This window comes from Tribolium castaneum, chromosome 2 (assembly GCF_031307605.1).
Source record: "Tribolium castaneum strain GA2 chromosome 2, icTriCast1.1, whole genome shotgun sequence".
Classification (NCBI taxonomy): Eukaryota; Metazoa; Arthropoda; class Insecta; order Coleoptera; family Tenebrionidae; genus Tribolium; species Tribolium castaneum.
The window spans coordinates 18,253,978-18,275,370 of record NC_087395.1 but is presented as its reverse complement, the minus strand read 5'-3'; the positions used below and the strand labels follow the sequence as shown (position 1 = coordinate 18,275,370).

Sequence of the window (21,393 nt, the reverse complement as noted above, 5' to 3'; positions counted from 1 at the left end):
TAAAATAACTGTTATCTTTTTTCCTAAAAGAGCGAAAAAGTAAAAAAGCATTTACTTAGAGGATGACATAAAAATATAATTATTCATGTTAACAAGCCCAATTTGGCGAAATTGCAAAGTTTGTTAAACTCGATTAAGAAAGGCCGGTTGTAATTATTAGGATAATCCGCTTAAACCAATCGCGCCCAACATTACGCCAAATTTTAATCCTTACAAATACGTGGGCTAAATTTAGCATTTAGGCCGATTTATTTCCATCACTTTGGCAAACTGGCATAGGTGTTAACATGCATTGTCAATTTTTATTTGATCCGAATTAATTGCAATGTCATCGAAATTCAAAAACTTGGCTGTGGGTGAAAAAGAAAAATTTTCTGTTATACATATAAACAAATCCGGGATTGGGTCGAAATTTGATCGTTGCAAACAATCGGCCGCTGCATTAACCAATTCCGTTACATCATGTTTGTTATTTATTAATAATTGATTCGGAACACAAATAATTGCCATTGTTATTGAAACACGAAAAACGCGCACATCAGCATTCCTTTGAAATTTGCTGCACCGAATTGGAATAGTTTGAGCAGTAGTATTCCAACGATGTTCCGCTTGATCGGAATCACACTCCTTTTGGGGCGCCTCGGCCTCGCCCAGCACCTGCTGGACGAGTCCGTCTTCACCGTGAACGGCAAGAAGGCCCTACACACCGTCAGCGATAAATTTCTGAGCCTCTCGATCGATCCTGCCGTCCTCCTGACCGGTCTGAACTTGAGGTAGGTCCTCGGGCGTCGGAACCCGCATAATGGAGCTATTGCAGCGATACGACCCTCCAAATGGCCAAGCGCCTCAGCCCGGCCTACATCAGGATCGCCGGGCCCTCCACACAGTACGTAAAATACCAGGAGGAGAGCTCGAACGAGGCCGAAAACGGCAATGTGGCTGTCACGCCGACGATGTGGTTCGGGATAAATGAGTGGCTGGCGTCGGCCAATCTCACCCCAGTTTTCGGAATTAATGATCGGGAGACCACGAGGGATGGATGGAATCCGCAGGATGCGATGCCGTTGTTGGATATTTCGGATAAGTTTAATGTGAGCTGCTATTGGCAGCTGGGGTATGGTAAATTGGGCCGAACCGGCCAAGAACTTTGTTCCGACTTTGACGGCTTGCAGACTGCGCGAATAAAAGCGAGGCGGAGTATGAAAGCGACCTGAAGCGGCTGCAGCATGTCCTGGACGCTTTTCCCGACAAGAAGCGCTGGAAGATCGTCGGGAGCGATTTGAGGCGATGCGTCACTGACACCAGACGAATTTTGGACAATTTGGACAATGTTTTAGCTGCGGCGATCCTCGAACCGTAAGTGTGACAAAAATGGGGCTTTTCACGTGAAGCGGACAATTAAAAAAATTAAAAAGCTGGAATTCGGAAATATTCGGGATAATTGATCTCCGCCAAAGTATGATTGGAAATACGTACATGATGATTTTTTCTGAGACTTATTTGCGAAGTTATTAACTTCTAAAAAATTGACGAAATATGTAATAGAGTACAGAGTTTTTGGAAATAACTAATGCATAACGAAGTATTTAAAATCCACTGTTCTTCTTAATTATGGAATCAGATTCGAAATTTGATTTTTTTTTAAGTAGAAACCGGAAGAAAAGTTTCAAATCCGATTTTCGTAACTTGGACAATTTTCTTTCAGTTATTTTTGTTTTAAAAAATAGATATTTATCTGGAAATTGGTACTCAGCCTTAATCCGTTAATCCGTTCTGCCCAATGAAAATATTTACAAGATGGCGACACTTCCGGTTATACCGGAAGTCGCTATCAACTTCTTATTTTAAATGGAAACGTATGTTTTTCACTACGTTTTTCGATTAGTCGAGTTATTCTAAGGGAGTTTTTATTAGCTGTACCTATGTTTAAGTTTAGCCGCTTTCGAGATATTTAAGATTTTTTGAAAACTTTTGGATTTGCACCTTTCGCTTCAAAAATCGGTAACTCTCATATTTTAAGGATTTTGTGTTTTACAGCCGTTTTCAATTTTTCTTATTTTTTTATTTCTCTTTCCTTCTGCTTATCTTCTACGTTACCTTCTGTCTTTTAATTGAATTGTCCCTTTCAGTCTTTTTTTATACGGTAAAGAAGTAAAAGTAGAAATTTACCTGGCCCTCTTACGGCAAATCGAGTAAAAAATTAACTTTCAAAAACTATGTTGTCATCTACAAAAAATTAAGTGTTTACCTGTTAGAGTAATCGTTGACACAAATGAACAACTGTAAAAGTATTTTGAAATTTTATTATTTACGAAACACACACGTACTAAAGAAAGTGAAAAAACCTTAAGAAAATCGCCAAAAACATTTTTTTTCATAAAATTCATGAAAGAAATGGTGGCACCGCTGACTGGCTTCTCCAATAAAAATAAGTCTTATTAGGGCTTTATCACGTTCAAAAACAATAATGATTGGTCAATTAGTTTGGTATTTAAAGCCGATACCCCGTCTTGCCCGCAATTCCCCTACACATCGAAGATGGTTTCATCACCGTTTCTTTTTTTGTTAATCGATACAAATTCTAACACAATCGGAATTATTTGTGAAAAATATTAACCACGTTCGACTTTTATAATCATTAAAGTCATTTGTCATTGAGAGAAAGAGTTTTTATCAAATAACTATTTGTGTATTAAGAGCGAAAAGTAGTACATTGTCGATTGAGAGAATGTTGACGCGCGACAAAGGAACACTCACAAGACTTTTTCTCAGTCGCAAGTATTAAGAATATATCATAATATTCAGGACAAAACCATGAAATAATTTATTTAAAAAATCAGAAATTATTTATTTTCTGTTGTTACTACAGTTACCACAGCTAGTTACATAAATCACTGGAGATTTGATTTCAATAAAAATGGGAGAACGAGAATTTTTTTTCATTTTGTCGCCCAAAAAGGGGTTGCCATTTAAAATACCTTGTGATCATTTGAGTTTATAATTAGAGCAGGCTTCATTGGTTTATTAATTTGGATGAAAAACCCAATTGTGATAGTTAATCAAGCTGAAGGCACAAGTAATTATGTTTTGAACGGTAATATTAAATTAGAATGTATTTTTGTTGGTAACATTTTGAACTTTTTTTTAGTATCTGAATCCTAGATTATAAACATTATTTTAAAACACGCTTCTCATAGAAACGTGCTTTAAATTATTGTTTTCAGTATTTAAAACACGTTCCCAACAGCAACGTGTTTTAAATTAAAATGTTCCATCAAAAAAATTTGAACTCATACGAAAACGTCTCACGGTTTGAAAATCGTGTAGATTTATTAGTTGTTTTGGTTGGTACAGAAGCCCTTTGGGTTCTGTAAACTGCTTGGGGACTTATCATCGTTACTTGAAGATCGGAAGTAACAAACAAACCAGTAACGAACCAATACTGTAGATTTTGGTCTATTGGTTAACTTGTGTACACTGATTTGGAGTGTAATTTTGTTTTCGTAAGATTTATCGTTTCGTTTCGTGTTGTGGTTTTGGACGTTTTTAACCACACTTCTTTGAGTTTCCCGCGCCAAGTTCTGGTAGGTTGGAAAACTGTGAAGATGCAAACTTTGTCGGTTTTGGAAGTGAGCTTTGAAATTTTTTCCTTCTTGTGGACGTCGCCATATTGGCTTGTGTTTTTCGTGTTAATCGCTTGTTGAGTTCACTTCGTCTCGTGATTTTTTGTGAAACCCAACCAAATTTTGGGATTCTACGAAATGAGTCTGTACTCTATGGAGGTGTCAAATTTGTGTAAGATTGTGCTGATTTCGACTTTGCCAGCTCAACAGTCTCGCTTGGAAATACGCACTTTAAGACCGCCCAACATCAAAGTAAGTACCTAAAAATTAGGTCTTTGAAGCAATTGTGAATTGACTCTTGCGGGGTCTTCTTTTTATTTTTTTTTCTTCTTCGTTTTTTATCTTGTACCTCGCGGTTTTATAAGGCAACCCCAACTGGAATCGTTTTCCTGGTGGCGTGGCCCCATTTCGTGACGTCATTTCGTATATTTTTGGTAGCCTTGGTTACCGACCAAGTGCTTTGATTTGTAGTATAATTTTCGAATTTGATTTTCGTTTCAAGGCTTCTCCGTGCCGAACGTTTTTTGTGGCTTCTCAATTTTTAAACGTTTTAAATTAAATTAAATGTAAATCTTTTGTAAGTCCAGACTCGGTAAATTAAGATTTTGTGTTTTTCGTAATATTAATTACGGTTGCGCCGAAGAACTTGTACAGGGTGCTGCATTTTGGACTTCCGAATAGGGGATCTCCGAAACTAAGAGGTTTAGACGAAAACGAGTGGCACATTCTCGGGTCCGTTTTTTGAGAAAATAATTTTGGTCAAAACCGCATCTCGCTATCGTCTTTTGTTTTCGACTTATAAACAAAAGTTGACATTTTAGCGATATCTAAAAAAAATCATGTCTTTATTATTATAAAAGATACATATTTGAAACAGACATTATACAAGCACTTTTTTTCAGAGAATCTAATAATGGTATCAGCGATTTTTTTCAATCATTCGTTTAACTGTAATAACATAAAGTTGTATTTTTTTAAATAGGAATCATAGTTGGCTATGACATTTTCGAAAAGCTTATTTTTTTCTGATTTGATATGACTATTTGTGTAATACATTAATTTTAAATATTTAAGAAAAAACAAAACATTTCCCTTTTTCTTTATAGTAGGCCATGAAAAATTTTTTGGATTTTTAATTAAAACTATGAAAATTGTATTACCCAACAAGTACTTATAATTTAATGTTTTTTTAAACCCTAATTAATTCAAAAACAGCATAACAAATTATTATTAGATCAAATTTTCGCAATTAATAAAAATTATTTGTTTTTATATTTAAAATGGCAAGCTTACGTTGTCTTTCTATTTTACACTTTTAAATATGAAATGTCGGAAGAAGAAAAATCTTATTAATTGTATGATTGCGTATCAATAAAATTTTATTTTACAAAAAAATGTCAATCCAAACACCAAAATCAAATTCCATCTGCGGTAAAAAAATACAGAACATTATCAACGTCACCTCTATTGCTTCACTAAATCATAAAAAAGTGTCATCAAATGGTAGTGACTTTTAACTTTTAAACTTCTCGGGTGTCTTGCATACGCTCGTTGCATAACGACAGCCCTCGAACTTTAAACTTGTGTTTTCGCATTCGTATTATTAATAACTATTCTCTCCTATCAGTTTGTACTACTTTACGAATTATAAAGTCACAAAACCGCCTACTCTAATTATAAATTGAAATGATCGCATGGTATTTTGTTATTGATTGCCTAATTGGAATAACAGTTTACAAAAATGTATGCTTACTACTAAATAAGTAAATTATTTAGTAAGAATCTTATTAAATAAGCTTCCAACATAAAATTTTTGTTCTTCGGTGAACATTTTGGACATATTGTCAGATAAAGCAATGCTGAAGTTGTTTACACCATACGTTTCACTACTGGCATAACTGTCATGGATAACTAGATAAAAATTAAAAAAAATCACTTGGTATTTGGTCAATTTTTAGAAGTCATTATCTTTATAAATAAGTCGCTCACAAAAAAATCACCATACGGAGAACACATGTAACGAAATTTCGCATTTGTCGCTTTTTTTTCGTTGTCCGCTTAACATGAAATGCCCCGCCTGTGAATTTCGGACCCCAGCACAGATTTCAGAACGACCAAAAGTGACACAATCTACGTGCAACAATTGAACGAGTGGCATATTTTACCCAAAGTGCCGCTTTGGACGGTCTCCCCCAAGTCCACTCATTCGGTTTCCTTCGACTCGGCCATTTCATGGGCCAAACAACTGGGAGAGGCGGCTAAAATCGGCTACCACGTTATTCTGCGACAGCCACGTCTCCACGAAATTTATTCGGAAACGCCCCCGTTTTGGGTCTCCGCAATTCATAAAAATCTGATGGGGAGGACCGTTTTGGACGTGAAACCCACCATTGGGCACGCGGGGTTGTCGGTTTACGCCCATTGTACCAGACACCAAAACGATTTCATCCGCAGTGGCGCTATGACCGTTCTTGTTGTGAACAACTGTACCACAAATCACACACTCCTCCTAAAATTTGGCACAGTTTTACTGAAAAACACCGAGGTCCAGTCTTATATCCTGACGGGCGAGGATGCGACGTAAATGTTTTTGGGCTTTTTGACTTTCCTCTCATAATAATTTTTTCCAGAAACGTTTTACTAAATGGCGAAAAATTAAGTCTGGACAAATACACAGGCGATAAACTTAACGTTTTACCAAAATTGAGGCGTGCCAGGATCACTTTGTTTTACCGGGTGCCCAAATTCCGGTGTGTGCGAGTGAAGAAAACGATTTGAAACAACTGATTGAGGAGATAAGTGAGGACCAGAATATACCGTTCTCGGCGGAAGTTTCAGTTGATGTAACTCCAAGACTTGCCGAACGTAAAACACCAACTTTGCACGAATTGCAGGAAGTTATGATGAAAGAACTGGAGTCGGACGAACGCTTCTACAAGCAAATTAAAACGAAGAAGAGTGGACACGAAAGTGATGCTAGGAAATTTTTTATCGAACAAACGAAACACAGACATTTCGACGACTACAAAAGGCCCAAACATAAGGACGAGGAAACGAAGAAAATTTTTGAACTGGAGTTGACAAGCGCTGAAATTCGCAAAGTTCTAGCCGACCGTGCCAAAGCTAAAGCCGCAAAGAAGCACATCATTTTCACGAGTGACGAGTTGGAGGAGATTATGGACAAAGCGACCGAGAAAATTTTGAATAGTAAAAATGCCGCGATTCGGATTCGGAAAAAATCGAAGAGAGAGGCGCCACGTGATAAAAAAGACATTAACATGAGATTGTTGAAATTGAAGACTTTGGGTGATAGTAGAAGGAAATTGCTGCGCGAAACGCTCAACAAACGAAAGGCTAAAGCGGAGCAAAACCGTGAGAAACGGGACATTAACATGGATTTGCTCAAGCTGAAGACCGAAATGCTGCACCCGAACCCGAACAAGCCCAGGAAATTGAAGAAAAAGGTGTTTGAGAACAAGGAAGAGAAACAGGCGACGATTCGCGAGCCGGGACAGACCTCGGACGAGTTCGTCCAGTTTGAGGAGGAAAAGGAGGAGAGTCCGTTGCCCGACGGTGACGTTTTCGCCGAACTAGCGGACCCCGATGAGGCTTTTTTTACCACAGAGAAACCACCGAAATTCGGACTGAAAACCATCTTTAATAAACCCAAGCCGAAGATTGACGTGCAGCCGATTAAGTTCGAACCGTCTGATTTGGTCGCTGAGGACGACTTTGAGGTGAATTCGGACTTCGATGACAACAACGAATATTACGACTGCATCCACGAGTTTTTCGGGAAAAGCGTTCCGAAGGATAAACAAGCGAAAAACTCGTCCGAATTGTGGGAGGTCGGCTTGATTGAAGAGAAAACGGACAACCACTTGCCCACTTTGCATAATCGCGGGTTTGCTGTTGATGAAGTGAGTGTTTGTGATTAGGGGGCCGAATGATTTTTATGTGATTTTAGGCCGAAGTCGAAAAACACGAGGAATTTGTCGAAAATGATTACGAGGACCTGGACAGTGACGAAAGTAGTCCGTTGCGCAAAAAACGAAGCATTGATGAATTAAGTGCTGACACGAAGCTTTTTTACATTTTAGGTCAGGGTTACGATCCTGCGAAGGTGAAGATTGACGATAATTTGAAGGAGCAACAGTTTAAGTTTTTGAAGGACCATTTGGCTAATCACAAGAAGCTTGAACTGGTGCATCAGCTCAATGTTCGATCGCTTGAGAACAAGAATTTCCTAGCCGATCGGTACAAGTCCTTGGCTGAGGGCTTGAAAGTGTGGAAACCTGCGGATATTTTGACGCTGAAAAGCCCGAATGCGAAGAGGTCGAGGCGGAGTCTTGATCACGATGCGGATTCGGTCGAGAACGAAATTGGGAGTTTCATGAACGAGATTATTAAGAATACGGAGATGATTCAGCCGAAACTCGATCGGGAGAACGGCGACTATCAGTTGGTTTTTCCAAACAAGGATAAGATCGAAGTCGTTGAGAAAAACGGCGATGCGGAATTGAAATTGGTGCTTCATGGAGGCGAGCCGACTTGTCCAACGACCGAGAAAGTGGAGAACACTCGTACAAACATTCAGAAGATCACGAAAAAAGTGCCGGCCAACGTGTGGGACAAACTTTTCCGAAAATTGTCGAAATTTTTCCAGGGTTTGAGCTCGAAATTGCGGAGGTACATCATGGATGATTTGTTGAAATAGTGGCGCTGCTTTTACTTGTGTATTTTTTGAATAAAATTGTTTTGTACGTGTGTCTGAAGAATTGACTGCTGAAAGTTTTCCTGGCGGCGGCGTGAAAAATTCAGTTGTTGCATTGAAAAATGGCTGAGCTGTATTGATTTTTAATAAAAACGATAACTGGAATGAACTCGGGCGGTTTTAAAAAATTCAGCGTTTTGTCGGCGGAGGAGGGATAAGAATAATTTGTAAACTGTAATATTTTATTAAGTCCTTCTTTTCACAATAACGTTGCAGGTGGTTTTACAACTAACAACAATCAAGTCGATCGACTAAGACTTATTAATAATATTATTATATAACAACGTGAACAGCCCTTACTAACTATAGGTACTCAGGCAACTACAAACGTGTTGTTTCATGGCTCATGAAACAATTACTGTTAATAAGTGTATAAATACAAAAGTTTTTGACTACATTCAGCTTTACGAATCGGCCTACAACAAAATTACGGAAGAATGATTATTGTAAAAAAGCGTTAACCACAACATAAACCCGGGTAATTTGTTGTAGGTAATTGGTTGAAAGCTCATGTCGAACTAAATAATCTTCGAATCAACAACAATATCTACAATACATGATAATATATACCTGCGAATATCATTTTTGGTAATAACAATACAACATTGATCATTTCTTTAACGATTTTTCAGTTTTGCATAAATTTATCACTAGCTTTTATTTAAATACGTCACTTAAGCAGAAGCCTCGCCGAGACGCGGACGCACGGCTCGGCCGGCGTTCCGTCCGTCCGCGTTTCCGCCATCCTTAGATAAGAAATTACAGATTCCTTTTATCATTTAAATATACGTGTCGTTGTCTCTAGAATTTAGATATTAACAAACGCAATCGTCACAAACTTGTCTTGAGTACACGGAATTCGGCGCGGTGTCGGCAGTGTGCCAACATCAAGACTTTCACGGTTGTAACAATACAAAAGACAAAAAACATACACTTATAATATTATCACACACCAGACTAAGTCGTACTACATTGCTTATGTTGTGAGGAGAACCGTAATAACCAACAACAGACAAAGTAGGAACAATGCTTCGGCGGCAAGGGCCGGCCGAACGCGAAAAAACCTTGACAACCGGGTCAACAATTTGAGAGTATTCTAAAATGTACAAAATCCTACTGAGAGTACGTGTTTGCATTGTCTTGCATTTGCGTGTGTATATTCATATATCTTGTTAGTTTTATAAATGTAGAGATTTCACGTTGATTTCACCCAAATTCCACATTGAACATTGCGTTTTGCCAAAAAGACACATTTGAGCAACGACACCTATAGTATTAAATACATCGATACAGTCTAGACTCTACCCCCAACTAGAGTTAAGATAGACATAGATTACGCTACTTCCTACTAGAGAATGATATATAGAATTAATTGACACATAGACAACAGGATCGTGAAGGCGCCGACCAGACTGACACATAAGAAAATAAACAGAAAACGGTACAATCAAACAGAACAGTCGCTCGTTTCCGATTTGACTCATCAGCGATGAGTGAAATCCGAACCGACTCGCCATTTCGAGTCTAGTTAGTGGTGAAAGGGTGAAGCGGTGCGTCTACACAACAATACAAGTAATAAATCACAAACCAAACGATAGAGAGATCTGTTTTTCGCTCCAGTCGAGCCCATCCTAGTAGGAAACGAAGCGCGTCTTTAATTATTGTACAAAATAACGGCTGAAGTCGTCGGGAATTCATTATTATCCTGGTGTTACGAACTTGGTCATTTTGAGTCGAAGAGAATGGTACAGGAAGAGAGTTCCACAAAGAGACAGAGACAACAACAATGAACAACGAACAATTATCAAATGACATGCTACACCGAAACAAAAGCGGTTGCCATAGACCACTGACGTCAATTTTTGTTTCTTCGGCAGATTGTCGTCTAGATGTGCTAATTTCACAAAATATATCGCAAGAGACAGAGCCCGAGTAGTACAGCAAGCGCAAGAAACAAAGATCGCAATCGAGCCCGTCGACAGGACCTGGAGCTTTTCTTTGGTAAAAAAGTTTGTTTTTCTCCTGCGCTCGGAGCGCCAGCGCTCTCGACGGACTCGGGAACATCAAAGGCGAAATATAAGGAATTTGGATGACCAATCACGGTGTGATGTGCTGGAGGACGAGAAGAGTGAAGAGTATCATCGGAAAAACGGTGAGTGATTGTTTAAAAAGCCTCGAACATTCCTCATTACGTCTTAAAATACTACATGCGTCCTTAGGAAACAAAAGAACATGTTTCGTTATGCACAATTTTTGACCATACAAAAAAATAGGTTTAAACTATCGTCTATCTACAAAAAGTTGGTAACAATTGATTACACTACTACAAAAGTATTATGACAACAGTGCATCGGTATCTAATGTCATCATAATATTTTTGTTATTTGTTAATTGTTTATCGCAGTCTCTTTTGTTGTGTGTGTTTAGCGGGGCTTATTCCTGCACGGCTTTGTCATTCTTCCAATTAAATAAAGTCGCTGAGAGGCGCCATCGGCGGAGGAACCGGCGCGAGGTCCTGGACCGGTAAGGCAAATCGATTCATTTTTTTGTTTTTTACACCCTTTTTTCCTAGCAAAATTTTTGGACGCGCCCTGATTTCTCCACCGATGATAGGGCGTTATTTTTGATCACAGGTAACACGCCTACTTAACTTATATACGGCACCTAACTAATTGAGTTGCTCTTAAAATTATTTTATTGAATTTTTCTGTGACGTTCTAGAAGACGGCCCGCAGAAATCGCCTCGTGGATGTTCCCGCAATTCATTGCATAACACATTTACTCTCTATTTGTGACTTGAGTTCGTTTACTTGTGTCTCTATCGTGTTCTTCAACTCTGAAAAATCGAAAAGACATTTTTGCATGTTTGGTCGCATAAACTAGCACTTGTCTTGCATGCAAAAATCTGAAAACAACTCGGGAGGGACCGGGACATAAATAAATAACAAAAAAAAACGAAAAAATATATTAAAATAAAGTACAACAAACTACCAAGAGCCAGGGTACAGTTCAATGCAGTGAGAAGTACAAAACAAGAATAGATACACCAAAGAAGAGGACTTGTCAATTTTGGCAACACGTAATTGATATTGTCATGTCGTAGGCCGCGGAAGGCACAAGATTTGATTTTTCTTTTATTGTTGGTTTGTACTTAGGCAAAAAGGTGAGGTGGTTTTGAGTGTGAATTGACTTAGTGCTAGTGCCCAAAAACACATCTACAATTTGATTGACTACCTACAACAACTACGATAAATTTCAACAACATTTAGAATTTTTCGTCGATAAAAGGGCCAAAAACATCGAAATTTCGTAAAATGGTTCGTTGTCCGTTTTACAGAATGCTGCATCTTTTGCTTAAGCGCCTAAAACCCTGTATGCACTCACTTGTGAACTCGTCCTCGTCCGCCTCTTCTGCTTCCCGCGCAAGTTCTTCGGGTGTTTTCTTTTTACGCATGAGAGGGTTTGGTTCTTCTTGTACCGGTTCTACAACTTCCTCTTTCTTTTTGATATTGTACTGGAACAAAAGTGGTGAAGTTGAAAAATTTGCGACACGTGATCAGTAATTAAAGATCCGGTTACAGTCGAGTTACATAAAAGAAAATCGAATAACGGCCGAGTAGGATAACGTTCTGACGCAAATATCGGTTATTGTTTAACGAAACGTGGTAAATAACGTTATTAAGTTCGCTTTGTGTTTACTTAGCTGGTGGTTACGCTCAAAAAGAGAATTACGTTCGTTACTCTCGGATCAAAGTTTCGGTTTCGGAGGCGTAAACTCGGTCTGCAACTTTTCGAAGGCTCAGACACACCGCCAAGATTTGCAATGGAAATTGGTCACGTGTCGAAACAATCGTCGGCGCCGAGGCGCGCTTTTTATTCGAGGAAACGTCGCGTTAATCGAGTTTTGGAGCGAAGAGCTGCTCTCCAGGTGTAGATTTCCCTCAAAGGGAGTCAACCTGACTCCGTTAGGGAGTCGCTATAAAGTAACGGACTCCCTACTAGAGTCAATTTGACCCCGATTAAGATGGCCGTCTTCTTAAAAGCCTCATCCTTTCAGCGCTCCATTTTGCCAGGGCGTCCCCCTGCAAAAAAATAATTAGATTGGTGCTCACCTTGTCTGTGAGTTTTTTATTTTTGGTGGAGGTGGTGGTGGTGGTGGTGGCTGTGTGTGGTGTGTGAGGCTCCACATCGAGGGCTACTTTCCGGCAAACAAACTTAAGTAGCTTCAGGCTGAACGCCTAATAAATTACGTTTCCTGAAATGTGCAAGTCGCCCAAAGCGACGCAATAAATCCTCATAACATTTCTGGGAGCGCTTATGAAAATATGTTTTAAAGTTATAGCTTTTTTGATAACGCCCGCTCCGGTAAAATATCTCTGCCGTCTTCTTAATATATCGGCGCGGCAGGCCCGAACGATTTTCGCCTTCGGTATTTAAGCGACCAAATCGACACGAAATTATTCCGCTTTTTATACTCTATATTTTGCGAGATCAAATGTTCCGACCGAAATTTTGCTCCTGCTAGCTGGATAAACTGACTAAACTGCAGCTTGTAACGTGTCATGTTTGTGTAGTGAAATATTCGAAATATGAGAATTTATTTTATTTCAAAAGATGGACCCCTACATAATCGAGATGAAATGAAGCTAATACTGTTTCAAAACTATAAAAACGGCAACTCTATATATAAATTATATTAGGTTTTATTTTCTTGAAGTGCATGAATAATTTATAACAGCAAATTTAAAAAAAATGAGTCCTTGGCGTTCTTATAGTTTTGAAACAGCTAATAGTTATAATAAAATAAATAAATTTTTGATTTTTAAGTAATTTTTTATATTTTTTGTCTCTATTTAAAGCATGCATTTTTTTCTGTATACATAATTGACTTTCTACCAAAGTATAGACTATGGAGAACTATAAGTTAGGAGACGAAACGAGATTCAAAATCTCAAGATTTCCTAAAAAAATAGTACGGCACAGTAAAAATGAGGGCGCTTCGGGCGTTATAATATTAATTTAAATCCAACCAATTCACTAAATACTTTAAATTTTCATAAGAAACATGAGAAAAAAATTATTTAAAATTTACGCTTTGTCCCGTATTTTTCAGGATGCTGCAAATACGGTTAAAGGTACAAGAAAAATGTTAGGAAAAGATTTGTTGAGAATTAAATTTTCTTCAAAAAGGTCAGCGAGACCATATCTCTATCGCCAATGGTTTAGGGCTAAGGACGTTCAAAGACGCCCAAGCTACGGATTCATTTTACCGGTGGTCAAGTAACGGAAAGTTAATTTATACCTAAACTGTAGAAGATAAAAATAGGGTGTCACAGACTTTTTTCTTGGAAATTTAATTCTGTACAACTTTGTTTCTTACACTTTCATTGTATCTTCAACTGTATTCCCAGCGTTTTGATAAATATGCGACGTGCGCAAAGAATTTCCGCTTAGAATGCGCGGAACGCAACCTTATATTTTTGCTAACGCTGCGAATGTGGTTGAAGAGACAAAAAAAGAGTGAAGAACAAAGTTGTAGTGAATAAGATTTTCTATAAAAAAAATCACCATATTTCTATCTTCAAAGGTTTCGCTATAAATTAACTTTCTAATACTTGACCACCAGCAAGATGAAGCAGATCTGCTACTTGAGCGTCTTTGAACGACTTTGAGGCCCAAATGGTTGAAGTCTCACGGACTTTTTCACAGGATATGTAGTTCTCTACAACTTTCGTTCTAACATTTTTCTTGCATCTGTAACCGTATTCGCAGCGTTTGGAAAAATATAGGACAGAGTGTAAATTGGTAAAAGTTTGAATTTTTTTTTAATATAGTTTAAAACATTTACATTATATTGATGTCTTACTATTGAGAATGTAAGGCTCTATCTGCCTGTATTTTTTTGTTTGTTTTGTGTTAAACATTATGCAAATAAAACGATTTTTTTTCAAATTCATTGCTCTGAAAACTTAGACGGTAATGGAACAACCGCGCTCTCTAGCGACTATGGAGGACAGGAACGTTTTATTTGTACGTCCCTTCATATCCTAACCTTTAGATATCCGTAGTACAGACTATTAGTTTAATTCTAAACGAAAAATTAAACATGTAGGTCCATCATCAACTAAGTAAATCCAGAACTACGAAATAATTTTATTTAAAAGAGCTAAATGGTTTGTTGTGTGGTCGTATGTTGAGCTGTAAAATTACAAATGATTGAAAAATAAAAAATACTAGTAGGTAATGTCTTTTTGAAAACTGAACATAGCACGTTTATATAGCGATTTAGCTGATTTGACCCAGTCTGGCAAACCCCCCAAGAAAAAGGGAAATTGTGAGACGGGCAATTTTTTCTTGGGCTGATATTTGCTTCGATAAACAAACCGAGAGTGTCCCGGTTGTTTCATTAGCGAGACTTTGATAAATTAAGGTGATTGTACTGATAAAGCGTAGTCGAAATTGAGAAACAGATTAAATTCCTGCGAGCGTCGCGACGCGCGTCCTGAAACCATGCAGACGCTCGATGATTTTTCGCGTCGTCGTTGATTATCATAATTAATCTCGGGCGGATGAATAGAAAATTTAGTTTCGTAAATTCGAATCGATTTGGAAGAGAGGGAGAGCATAATGAAGGCCCGACCGGGTCTCCGGCCGGTTTCGAAACAATACAACAAAGCAAACGATCCAATTTGCAATGAAATGAGGAAACAAGAGGTCGAATCAAAAACGAATTCGGCCGATTTGAAATGTTGCAATGACGGGCGATGTCGCGGCGATATAGGCAAATGTCTAAACGTTAATTGAAATTTCGAGAAAAGGAAAAACGTCGCCAAGTCAAAACCAATTTACTGTGGTAAGACAATGGCGGCGGCGAGCGTTTTCATAAATACTAATTAAAACGGGAACAAAGGAAGTGACAACTGGAAATTAGAAATTAAAAGAAAAAGTTCGAGGTGATAATCACTAGTTTATGCGAGAGATATTATTTGCTGGGTAATTAGCAAAAGGAGGTTTTTATACATGGAAGGAAATCAACGTAAATTATTGTTTTTTGCTCTTTATCAAGACATTTCACCGTGTATGCATATTTCAACGCCGTTCGTTATCGCGACGACTATTTAACTGATCTTTTTTTAATTATTCTCCAGATATGCAAATCTTGGAATTCGAAGTTAGTGCGTGTGGGCGATAAATTACTTGAAACATGTACAGATTTACAATTTTCTTTGCCAAGATGCCCATCCACCACGCACTTGACCACTTAAATATTTCGAAACGTTACCAGAAAATTGTGTTTTGAAACAAAGCTTCGACAATTCCTTTGGTACTGTTGCCCACCTTTTGATTTATTTATGAGTGTGATTTAGAAAAAAAGATTAATTATTCAAATCAAATTATGAAAAAACAAAGAATTGCGTAAAAAGTATTATGCCAGAACAAAAACAGGAATAAAAAATAACATAGAAAAATGTTAGTTTAAAATATGCATTTTAAGCGTAATTGTAATAATGTCTTACAAAACCTCTCAACAACGGACACCGATGGGGAATCTTTTATTGTCCGTTGTGGAGAGGTGTCCGCTAGTAAGGGGAGGTTTCACTGTATCTACAGGGTGTCTCAGCTAAGACTTTCGAGCTTAATATCTCAGTTGTTTGTCAACGGATTGTTATGAAATTTAGAATGTACATATTTTAGGAGATCGTCTTTCAATTATGGGCAAAAAATGATCTCAAGTTAAAAAATGAAATTTTAAAATACATTTCTTTTATTTAAAATTAAATCAAAATACCGTTGGATCATTAAATCCCGAAAAATAAATGGCCACACAAAAAATTGACCAAATCGCTCGGCTGATCCAAGAAAAAAATTAAATTTTGTTGTTAAAACCTTAATCCAAATTTTGATAGTAATTTGGGCAGTCACCTTTTGAAACAATTGATGAAGCATTTCTATGCGGCATTTTGTGTACCACTGAAAAAAACTGTCAGTGTGCGCGCTGTCAGAAAAGTAAAATTGTTTTAATTTGGTGGAATTACTTTAAACACCAACAACAGTGGCTGAAAGTTCTTTGTTGTTGAAAAAGGAATAAATATTCGCCTTTGGAAAGTATCGTTGGACTTTTTGTGAAATGCTATTTATGAAATTTAAAGTTCAAAGAATCGTCAATAATTTGAAGACACAGGAAGCGTACCTGAACTAAATCGAGTGAGGACAAAACACGTCACTGGAAACGAAGCAATAGTTGGGGCTGTAATTCAAGCTTTTGAAGAGAATCCAATCAGCAGTGTACGAAACATTTCCAAAGTCCTGAATGTTCAAGTGTCTACAATTTTTCAGTTGTTGTTCAGTCTTTTAGTCGTTTTTGAAAAAATTAAAGCATCCAATACCAAAAGTAAGTCAAAAATATTGTTTTTTGACTTTGTATGGGTGAGAGATAATTGTGAAATGTCCCTTGCGTGATAGTTACGTTTCTGCGAGTAGGATTGACCAAAATTATCTCTCATAGAGATCTACGCTTTTGCATCTGTACCCACGTTTAACAGTTTGTTTCTCATTTTTCTCGCGAAACAGACGTCTTCCACGAACGAGTTTTTTCTGTCAGCATTTTTCACTGACAATAATTTTTTAAATATAAATCTTAAAAGGCTTAACATTTTAAAAAGGCATGTAAAAATTAATTGGATTTTAATCTTTATCTTCTAAAATATCTGCATTTTAAATTTCATAAAAATCCGTTGACACATATTTGGGATATCAGGCTCAAAAGTCTTAGCTGAGACACCCGGTATAATCCTTGTATTTATTTTAAAACACTTTGTGTAAAATCGCAATGTAAATAAATGCAGCTAAGTAAAATTATTCAATGAAACAAGAGTAATAAATTATTGATTAAAAAAGAGACAATTAAACTAAAAACAACCGAACCTGGCGTTCATAAAATTTGTGCTACGTTCCATTTTGCGTTTTTAAAATTGAATATTACGACGAAAACATATTTGCAGTATAAGGGAGCTAGTGCCATCGAGTCTAGTAGATACCCTGTACAGTCATTCGTTTGATATTTACCATGTCGAATAACACGAGTGAACCTTTTCACAGCTAGATAGTGTTGACATTTTCCGATTTGTTTACTTTGGCAAGTAAACGATTTATTCGTCCGCAATTTCCATCTCTTTGAATGCGCAGCCCTGGCGTTCCAAACCCTCCCAACAGCAATGACCATTACAAATAGCCGTCAAATATTTGAAACCTTTCGAGCGGCCGTTTAAAAACGCCGACGACCATCCGGCCGGCGTACACCGGAGAAATCCGGGCCACACGCATTAATTGCCGTCGAGATAATACGATTCCGGGCAATTTGAATAAAATTACCATGGGAGAAATTGCAAATCAAGCCTTCGTGATGAACGCAATCCACACGCCTGCATAATATCGCGCGCCCTCCTGCTAATTTTTTTCCAACACGTGAGAATGGCTCCGAGAAAAGTCCCAAACGTTCAAATTCACTTTCGTCCGTACGTGAAATTACTTAAAGGCCGATAGATCCAATGAAAAACTCGCTTCCGACAGACTGATGCATTCGGGCTTTTCGTGAGGAGGAAACGCGTGATCAAATTGCGTGCAAGGACTGACCTTATCGGCCATCTTTAATTGCATAAGGGCCAGGGCCCGCGCGACTGTCTGCCGACGCAAATTCAATTTTTCTTTGGATCACAACAAATTCATTCCGACTTTGCCAAAACATTGTTTGGTCATTCCGACATCGATTATACAGCCCGTTATGGAAATGAATGCGGTGTGCTTTAATGGCGTTATCTACCGTTGTCAAATGATATGCACTATCAATTACTAACTCGCCAGAAATAACAGCAATTTTTATAAACTTGTTAAGCTTCCCGCTTGCGGTATATTACTGCTATGAACAGAGTTGCAGGTCAAAAAGTTTATTTGTTGCAATCGGCGAATTTTACTGCCATTGTATTGTTCTGAATACAATAGAATCTACGGATATCTAAAGGTTAGGATATGAACCGACAAATAAATCGTTCCAGTCGCCAGAGGGCGCAGTTGTTCCATTATCGTAAGTTTCAGAGCAATGAATTTGAAAAAAAGGTTGTATTTGTGTAACGGTTAATACTTAACAAACAAAAGAAATGCAGGCAGATAGAGCATTGAATTCTTAATAGTAAGACGTACACAAAATTTTTTATCGTAAACTGTACAGAGTCGCTAAAAAGTATGGATACAGTTAAATATTTTCAGAACGGTTTAACAAAAAACCTTGAAATTTAAAAAAACAGTAAAAGTGTTTAAATTCTTCATCTTTTTCAAATTTTTATCGTATTTATTTTGAAAATACAAGGCTAACTTGTTTTTTTAATGGCACCGAAGGGTCAAATTTAATCATTTTTAAAAGAGTATTTTTTTCTCAATTCAATGATGTAACAAGATACCCATCTTTACTTCTATTATTAAGATGTAAAAAAATAAAAATTCAAAAATTTTCTGGAATAGTAAAACTAAGTTACCTTTGAAAATACTGTTATTAGCGATTCTATAATTAGCCAAAAATTAATCTTGGGTGCAATAACTAGTTTAATAATAGTACATTTAAGTAAAACTGAACGAAAAATGTTGGTTTATCATGGAGACAGAAAGCTAAGAAGTTAGTGGAAATGAGTTTGAACTTTGTAGCATAAAAATCAAGTATTCCGTGTTTAAAATTTCTTAATTAAGACGTGTTCTTTTTCAGTTAAAAGTGTTATTTTAACAAATATTTTTAATTTTTACTTATTTTTTGGTTAATGAGCTAACGATAGATAAAGACAACATTTCCAAGGCTAATAAAATTTTACATTGTTCAAAATTTTCGATTTTTTTTGAAGTTTCGATTAAATTAAGCTATGCATGTGGTATATCATGGAACTCAGAAAAAAATGCTCTTCTCAAAAATATTAAATTTGACCCTTGTTGCTATTTAAAAAAAATCAAGTTAGCCTTGTATCCGAAGACCAAATGGAGATAAAAATTTAATAAGCATCTGAAACGATACAATTTATATACTCTTAAGCATATACCAAATTTCAATAAGTTTTGATGAATTGTTTTTATAATATTCAACTGTATCGATACTTTTTAACGACTCTGTATTTAAAAGAATTTAAAACTTTTACCATTTTGCACTAATTTTTTCATTAATTACTGTGATTACAATTGTAATAAGAATGTATTTTTCAAAATTTATCCCCAGGACAAAATTATCCGACGATTGTAAAATCCGCCTTAAGCCATAATTCTTTGCACACCGTCGCATATTTATCAAAACGCTGGGAATACAGTTAAAGATACAAAAATCGTGTTTGGAACAAAGTTAAAGAGAATTAAATTTTTCATAAAAAAGTCTGCGACACGGATTTTCTATCTTTACAATTAACTTTCCGTTCCTTAACCACTGAATAAAACGAATCTTTAAATTAAGATAATTTTTTCGCATGCTTCTCATGAAAATTTTAGTCGTCAATTTTTCTGAATCTGTTGAGAGTGCAAAGCTTGACTATTATGCATTTTTCTCCAAGTAATTAGTGAATTGGTTGTCCCTCATTTTTACGCTGCTGTGCTATTTTTTGGGTTCAGAAAATCCCACGTTCGTTCTCCTAAGTCATAGTCCTCCGTAAATAGAATCAAAATTTTATTTTGTGCATACGACGCAAATAAAAAGGAAATGAACTGAGCTAATAATCAAAATGAAAAAAAAAGAAATTAAGATTAAGACAGTCCGACGATGGCAATAAAACGACCGAACGTTCTTATTATTTCATTGGAAAAGCTACATCTCGCGCAAATCTATAAATAAAACGCAAAACAGTCGAGAGCGACGAGAGGCTTTTCTTGAAAAACGCTGCTCGATATAGAACGTATGTTTTTTGCCGGTTTTTTAAACCGTGAGATGAATTATACAAGCTTCACACTCTTCAGAGCGAGAGGCTTTTTCCTCATTTCGTTTTTCGAACAATTTGCGTAATCGTTCCGCATTTGCATTTCGTAATTCAAGGGGGATCTTGATTTATGGTTGAGGTTTTACGGGGGCGTAAAAAATCCTCAAGTATTTCATATTTGTTTGTATTCGTGCTGTTCCAAGTCGGTCAGATTTCGTCCATAACAAATGCAGGTATTTCGTGCATTTTTCTGTTCACCTAGCCCATAAATCCGTACATTAGCCTGCACCCCAGCGAATCGTAACACAACGGAGCACTGGATTTTGCTAATTATCCAAAGAGGGAGCGTGTTTAGGTGTAATTTATGCGCTGCCACCCTTTGAAATACAACCCCTGTGACGGTAGCCGCCGCGATTTTCTTCATAAAGTCGGGAATGGCATTAAAACGCACATATGCTCGCGGCGTAAAATATAATAACAGAAAGAGTGTGGTTTTATTATGATGCGGCTTTTACGACGACTAAATTTGTTGCTAATATCTCGAGTCGATGATTAATGCGCTTACGTAGTGCTCTGTCAATAAAGCGTAAAAAGTGTGACGTTTCTGAGAGAGGGACTCTCCTCACGTAAGAGGATTACACGTTTTTCAGCCGTTTTTCAGAAAACACACTCTTTTCACTGTGCGTCTTTCAGAACGGAGATAATCCCTCGTGTAAACTCGCCTCTATAAATGAAAATACCGACACGATGATTACGTTTTTCGGAAAAACTACAACCTCATCGTACGACGATTAATTATAAAGGCGGACTGTATCGCCGTTTAATTACCTGGAGGTGCTTTAGCATTGCGACTCAATACACAAGAATATCGATTCATTATTCAAATGGACTGGATTTTAAGGCGCCAACAATCGGCGACAACTTGTTACAACGCCTCAGTATTAAAATTCTAACCAATAATAGTTAACGACCGGAATATAATGGGGAAAATTAGATTAAAAAGTTGCGCAGACCTTGCGAAAAACAAACGCTCGCATTATGCAAAATGGTGGATGCGCCG

At 37.2% G+C, this 21,393-nt stretch overlaps 2 protein-coding genes and 1 non-coding gene across 8 annotated transcripts in view; 1 reads left to right on the top strand and 2 right to left on the bottom strand.

Moving 5' to 3' along the window:
* The first annotated feature begins 600 nt into the window (after positions 1-600).
* LOC100141957 (uncharacterized) lies at positions 601-8,390 on the top strand. The gene is made up of 6 exons (XM_064354782.1): positions 601-773; positions 818-1,119; positions 1,173-1,356; positions 5,733-6,099; positions 6,341-7,543; positions 7,591-8,390. The coding sequence occupies exons 1-6, from the start codon at positions 601-603 to the stop codon at positions 8,338-8,340; spliced, it is 2,979 nt and encodes a 992-aa protein (XP_064210852.1). The 3' UTR covers positions 8,341-8,390.
* A 171-nt stretch (positions 8,391-8,561) lies between these two features.
* The window catches only part of cpx (complexin), a 148,578-nt gene continuing 135,746 nt past the window's right edge, over positions 8,562-21,393 (bottom strand). For all 6 annotated transcript variants that reach the window (XM_008201692.3, XM_015983536.2, XM_008201693.3 and 3 more), the window contains 2 exons: positions 11,782-11,911; positions 8,562-11,233 (listed from right to left, as the gene is read on the bottom strand). In XM_008201692.3, the coding sequence (XP_008199914.1) occupies positions 11,160-11,233; positions 11,782-11,911 (204 nt within the window). In that variant the 3' untranslated portion in view covers positions 8,562-11,159. The remainder of the gene's footprint in view (positions 11,234-11,781; positions 11,912-21,393) is intronic.
* Positions 12,329-12,431, bottom strand: Mir929 (microRNA mir-929). Its single transcript, NR_036314.1, has one exon. It is a non-coding gene; the product is annotated as a microRNA mir-929 (primary transcript).

Excerpts from the sequence above, each read along its gene's own strand:
- LOC100141957 (XM_064354782.1), top strand. The coding sequence starts at position 601 with ATGTTCCGCTTGATCGGAATCACACTCCTTTTGGGGCGCCTCGGCCTC. Across the intron at positions 1,120-1,172 it reads CTATTGGCAGCTGGGGTATG|ACTGCGCGAATAAAAGCGAG; the intron begins GTAAATTGGGCC and ends GACGGCTTGCAG. Across the intron at positions 7,544-7,590 it reads GCGGGTTTGCTGTTGATGAA|GCCGAAGTCGAAAAACACGA; the intron begins GTGAGTGTTTGT and ends ATGTGATTTTAG.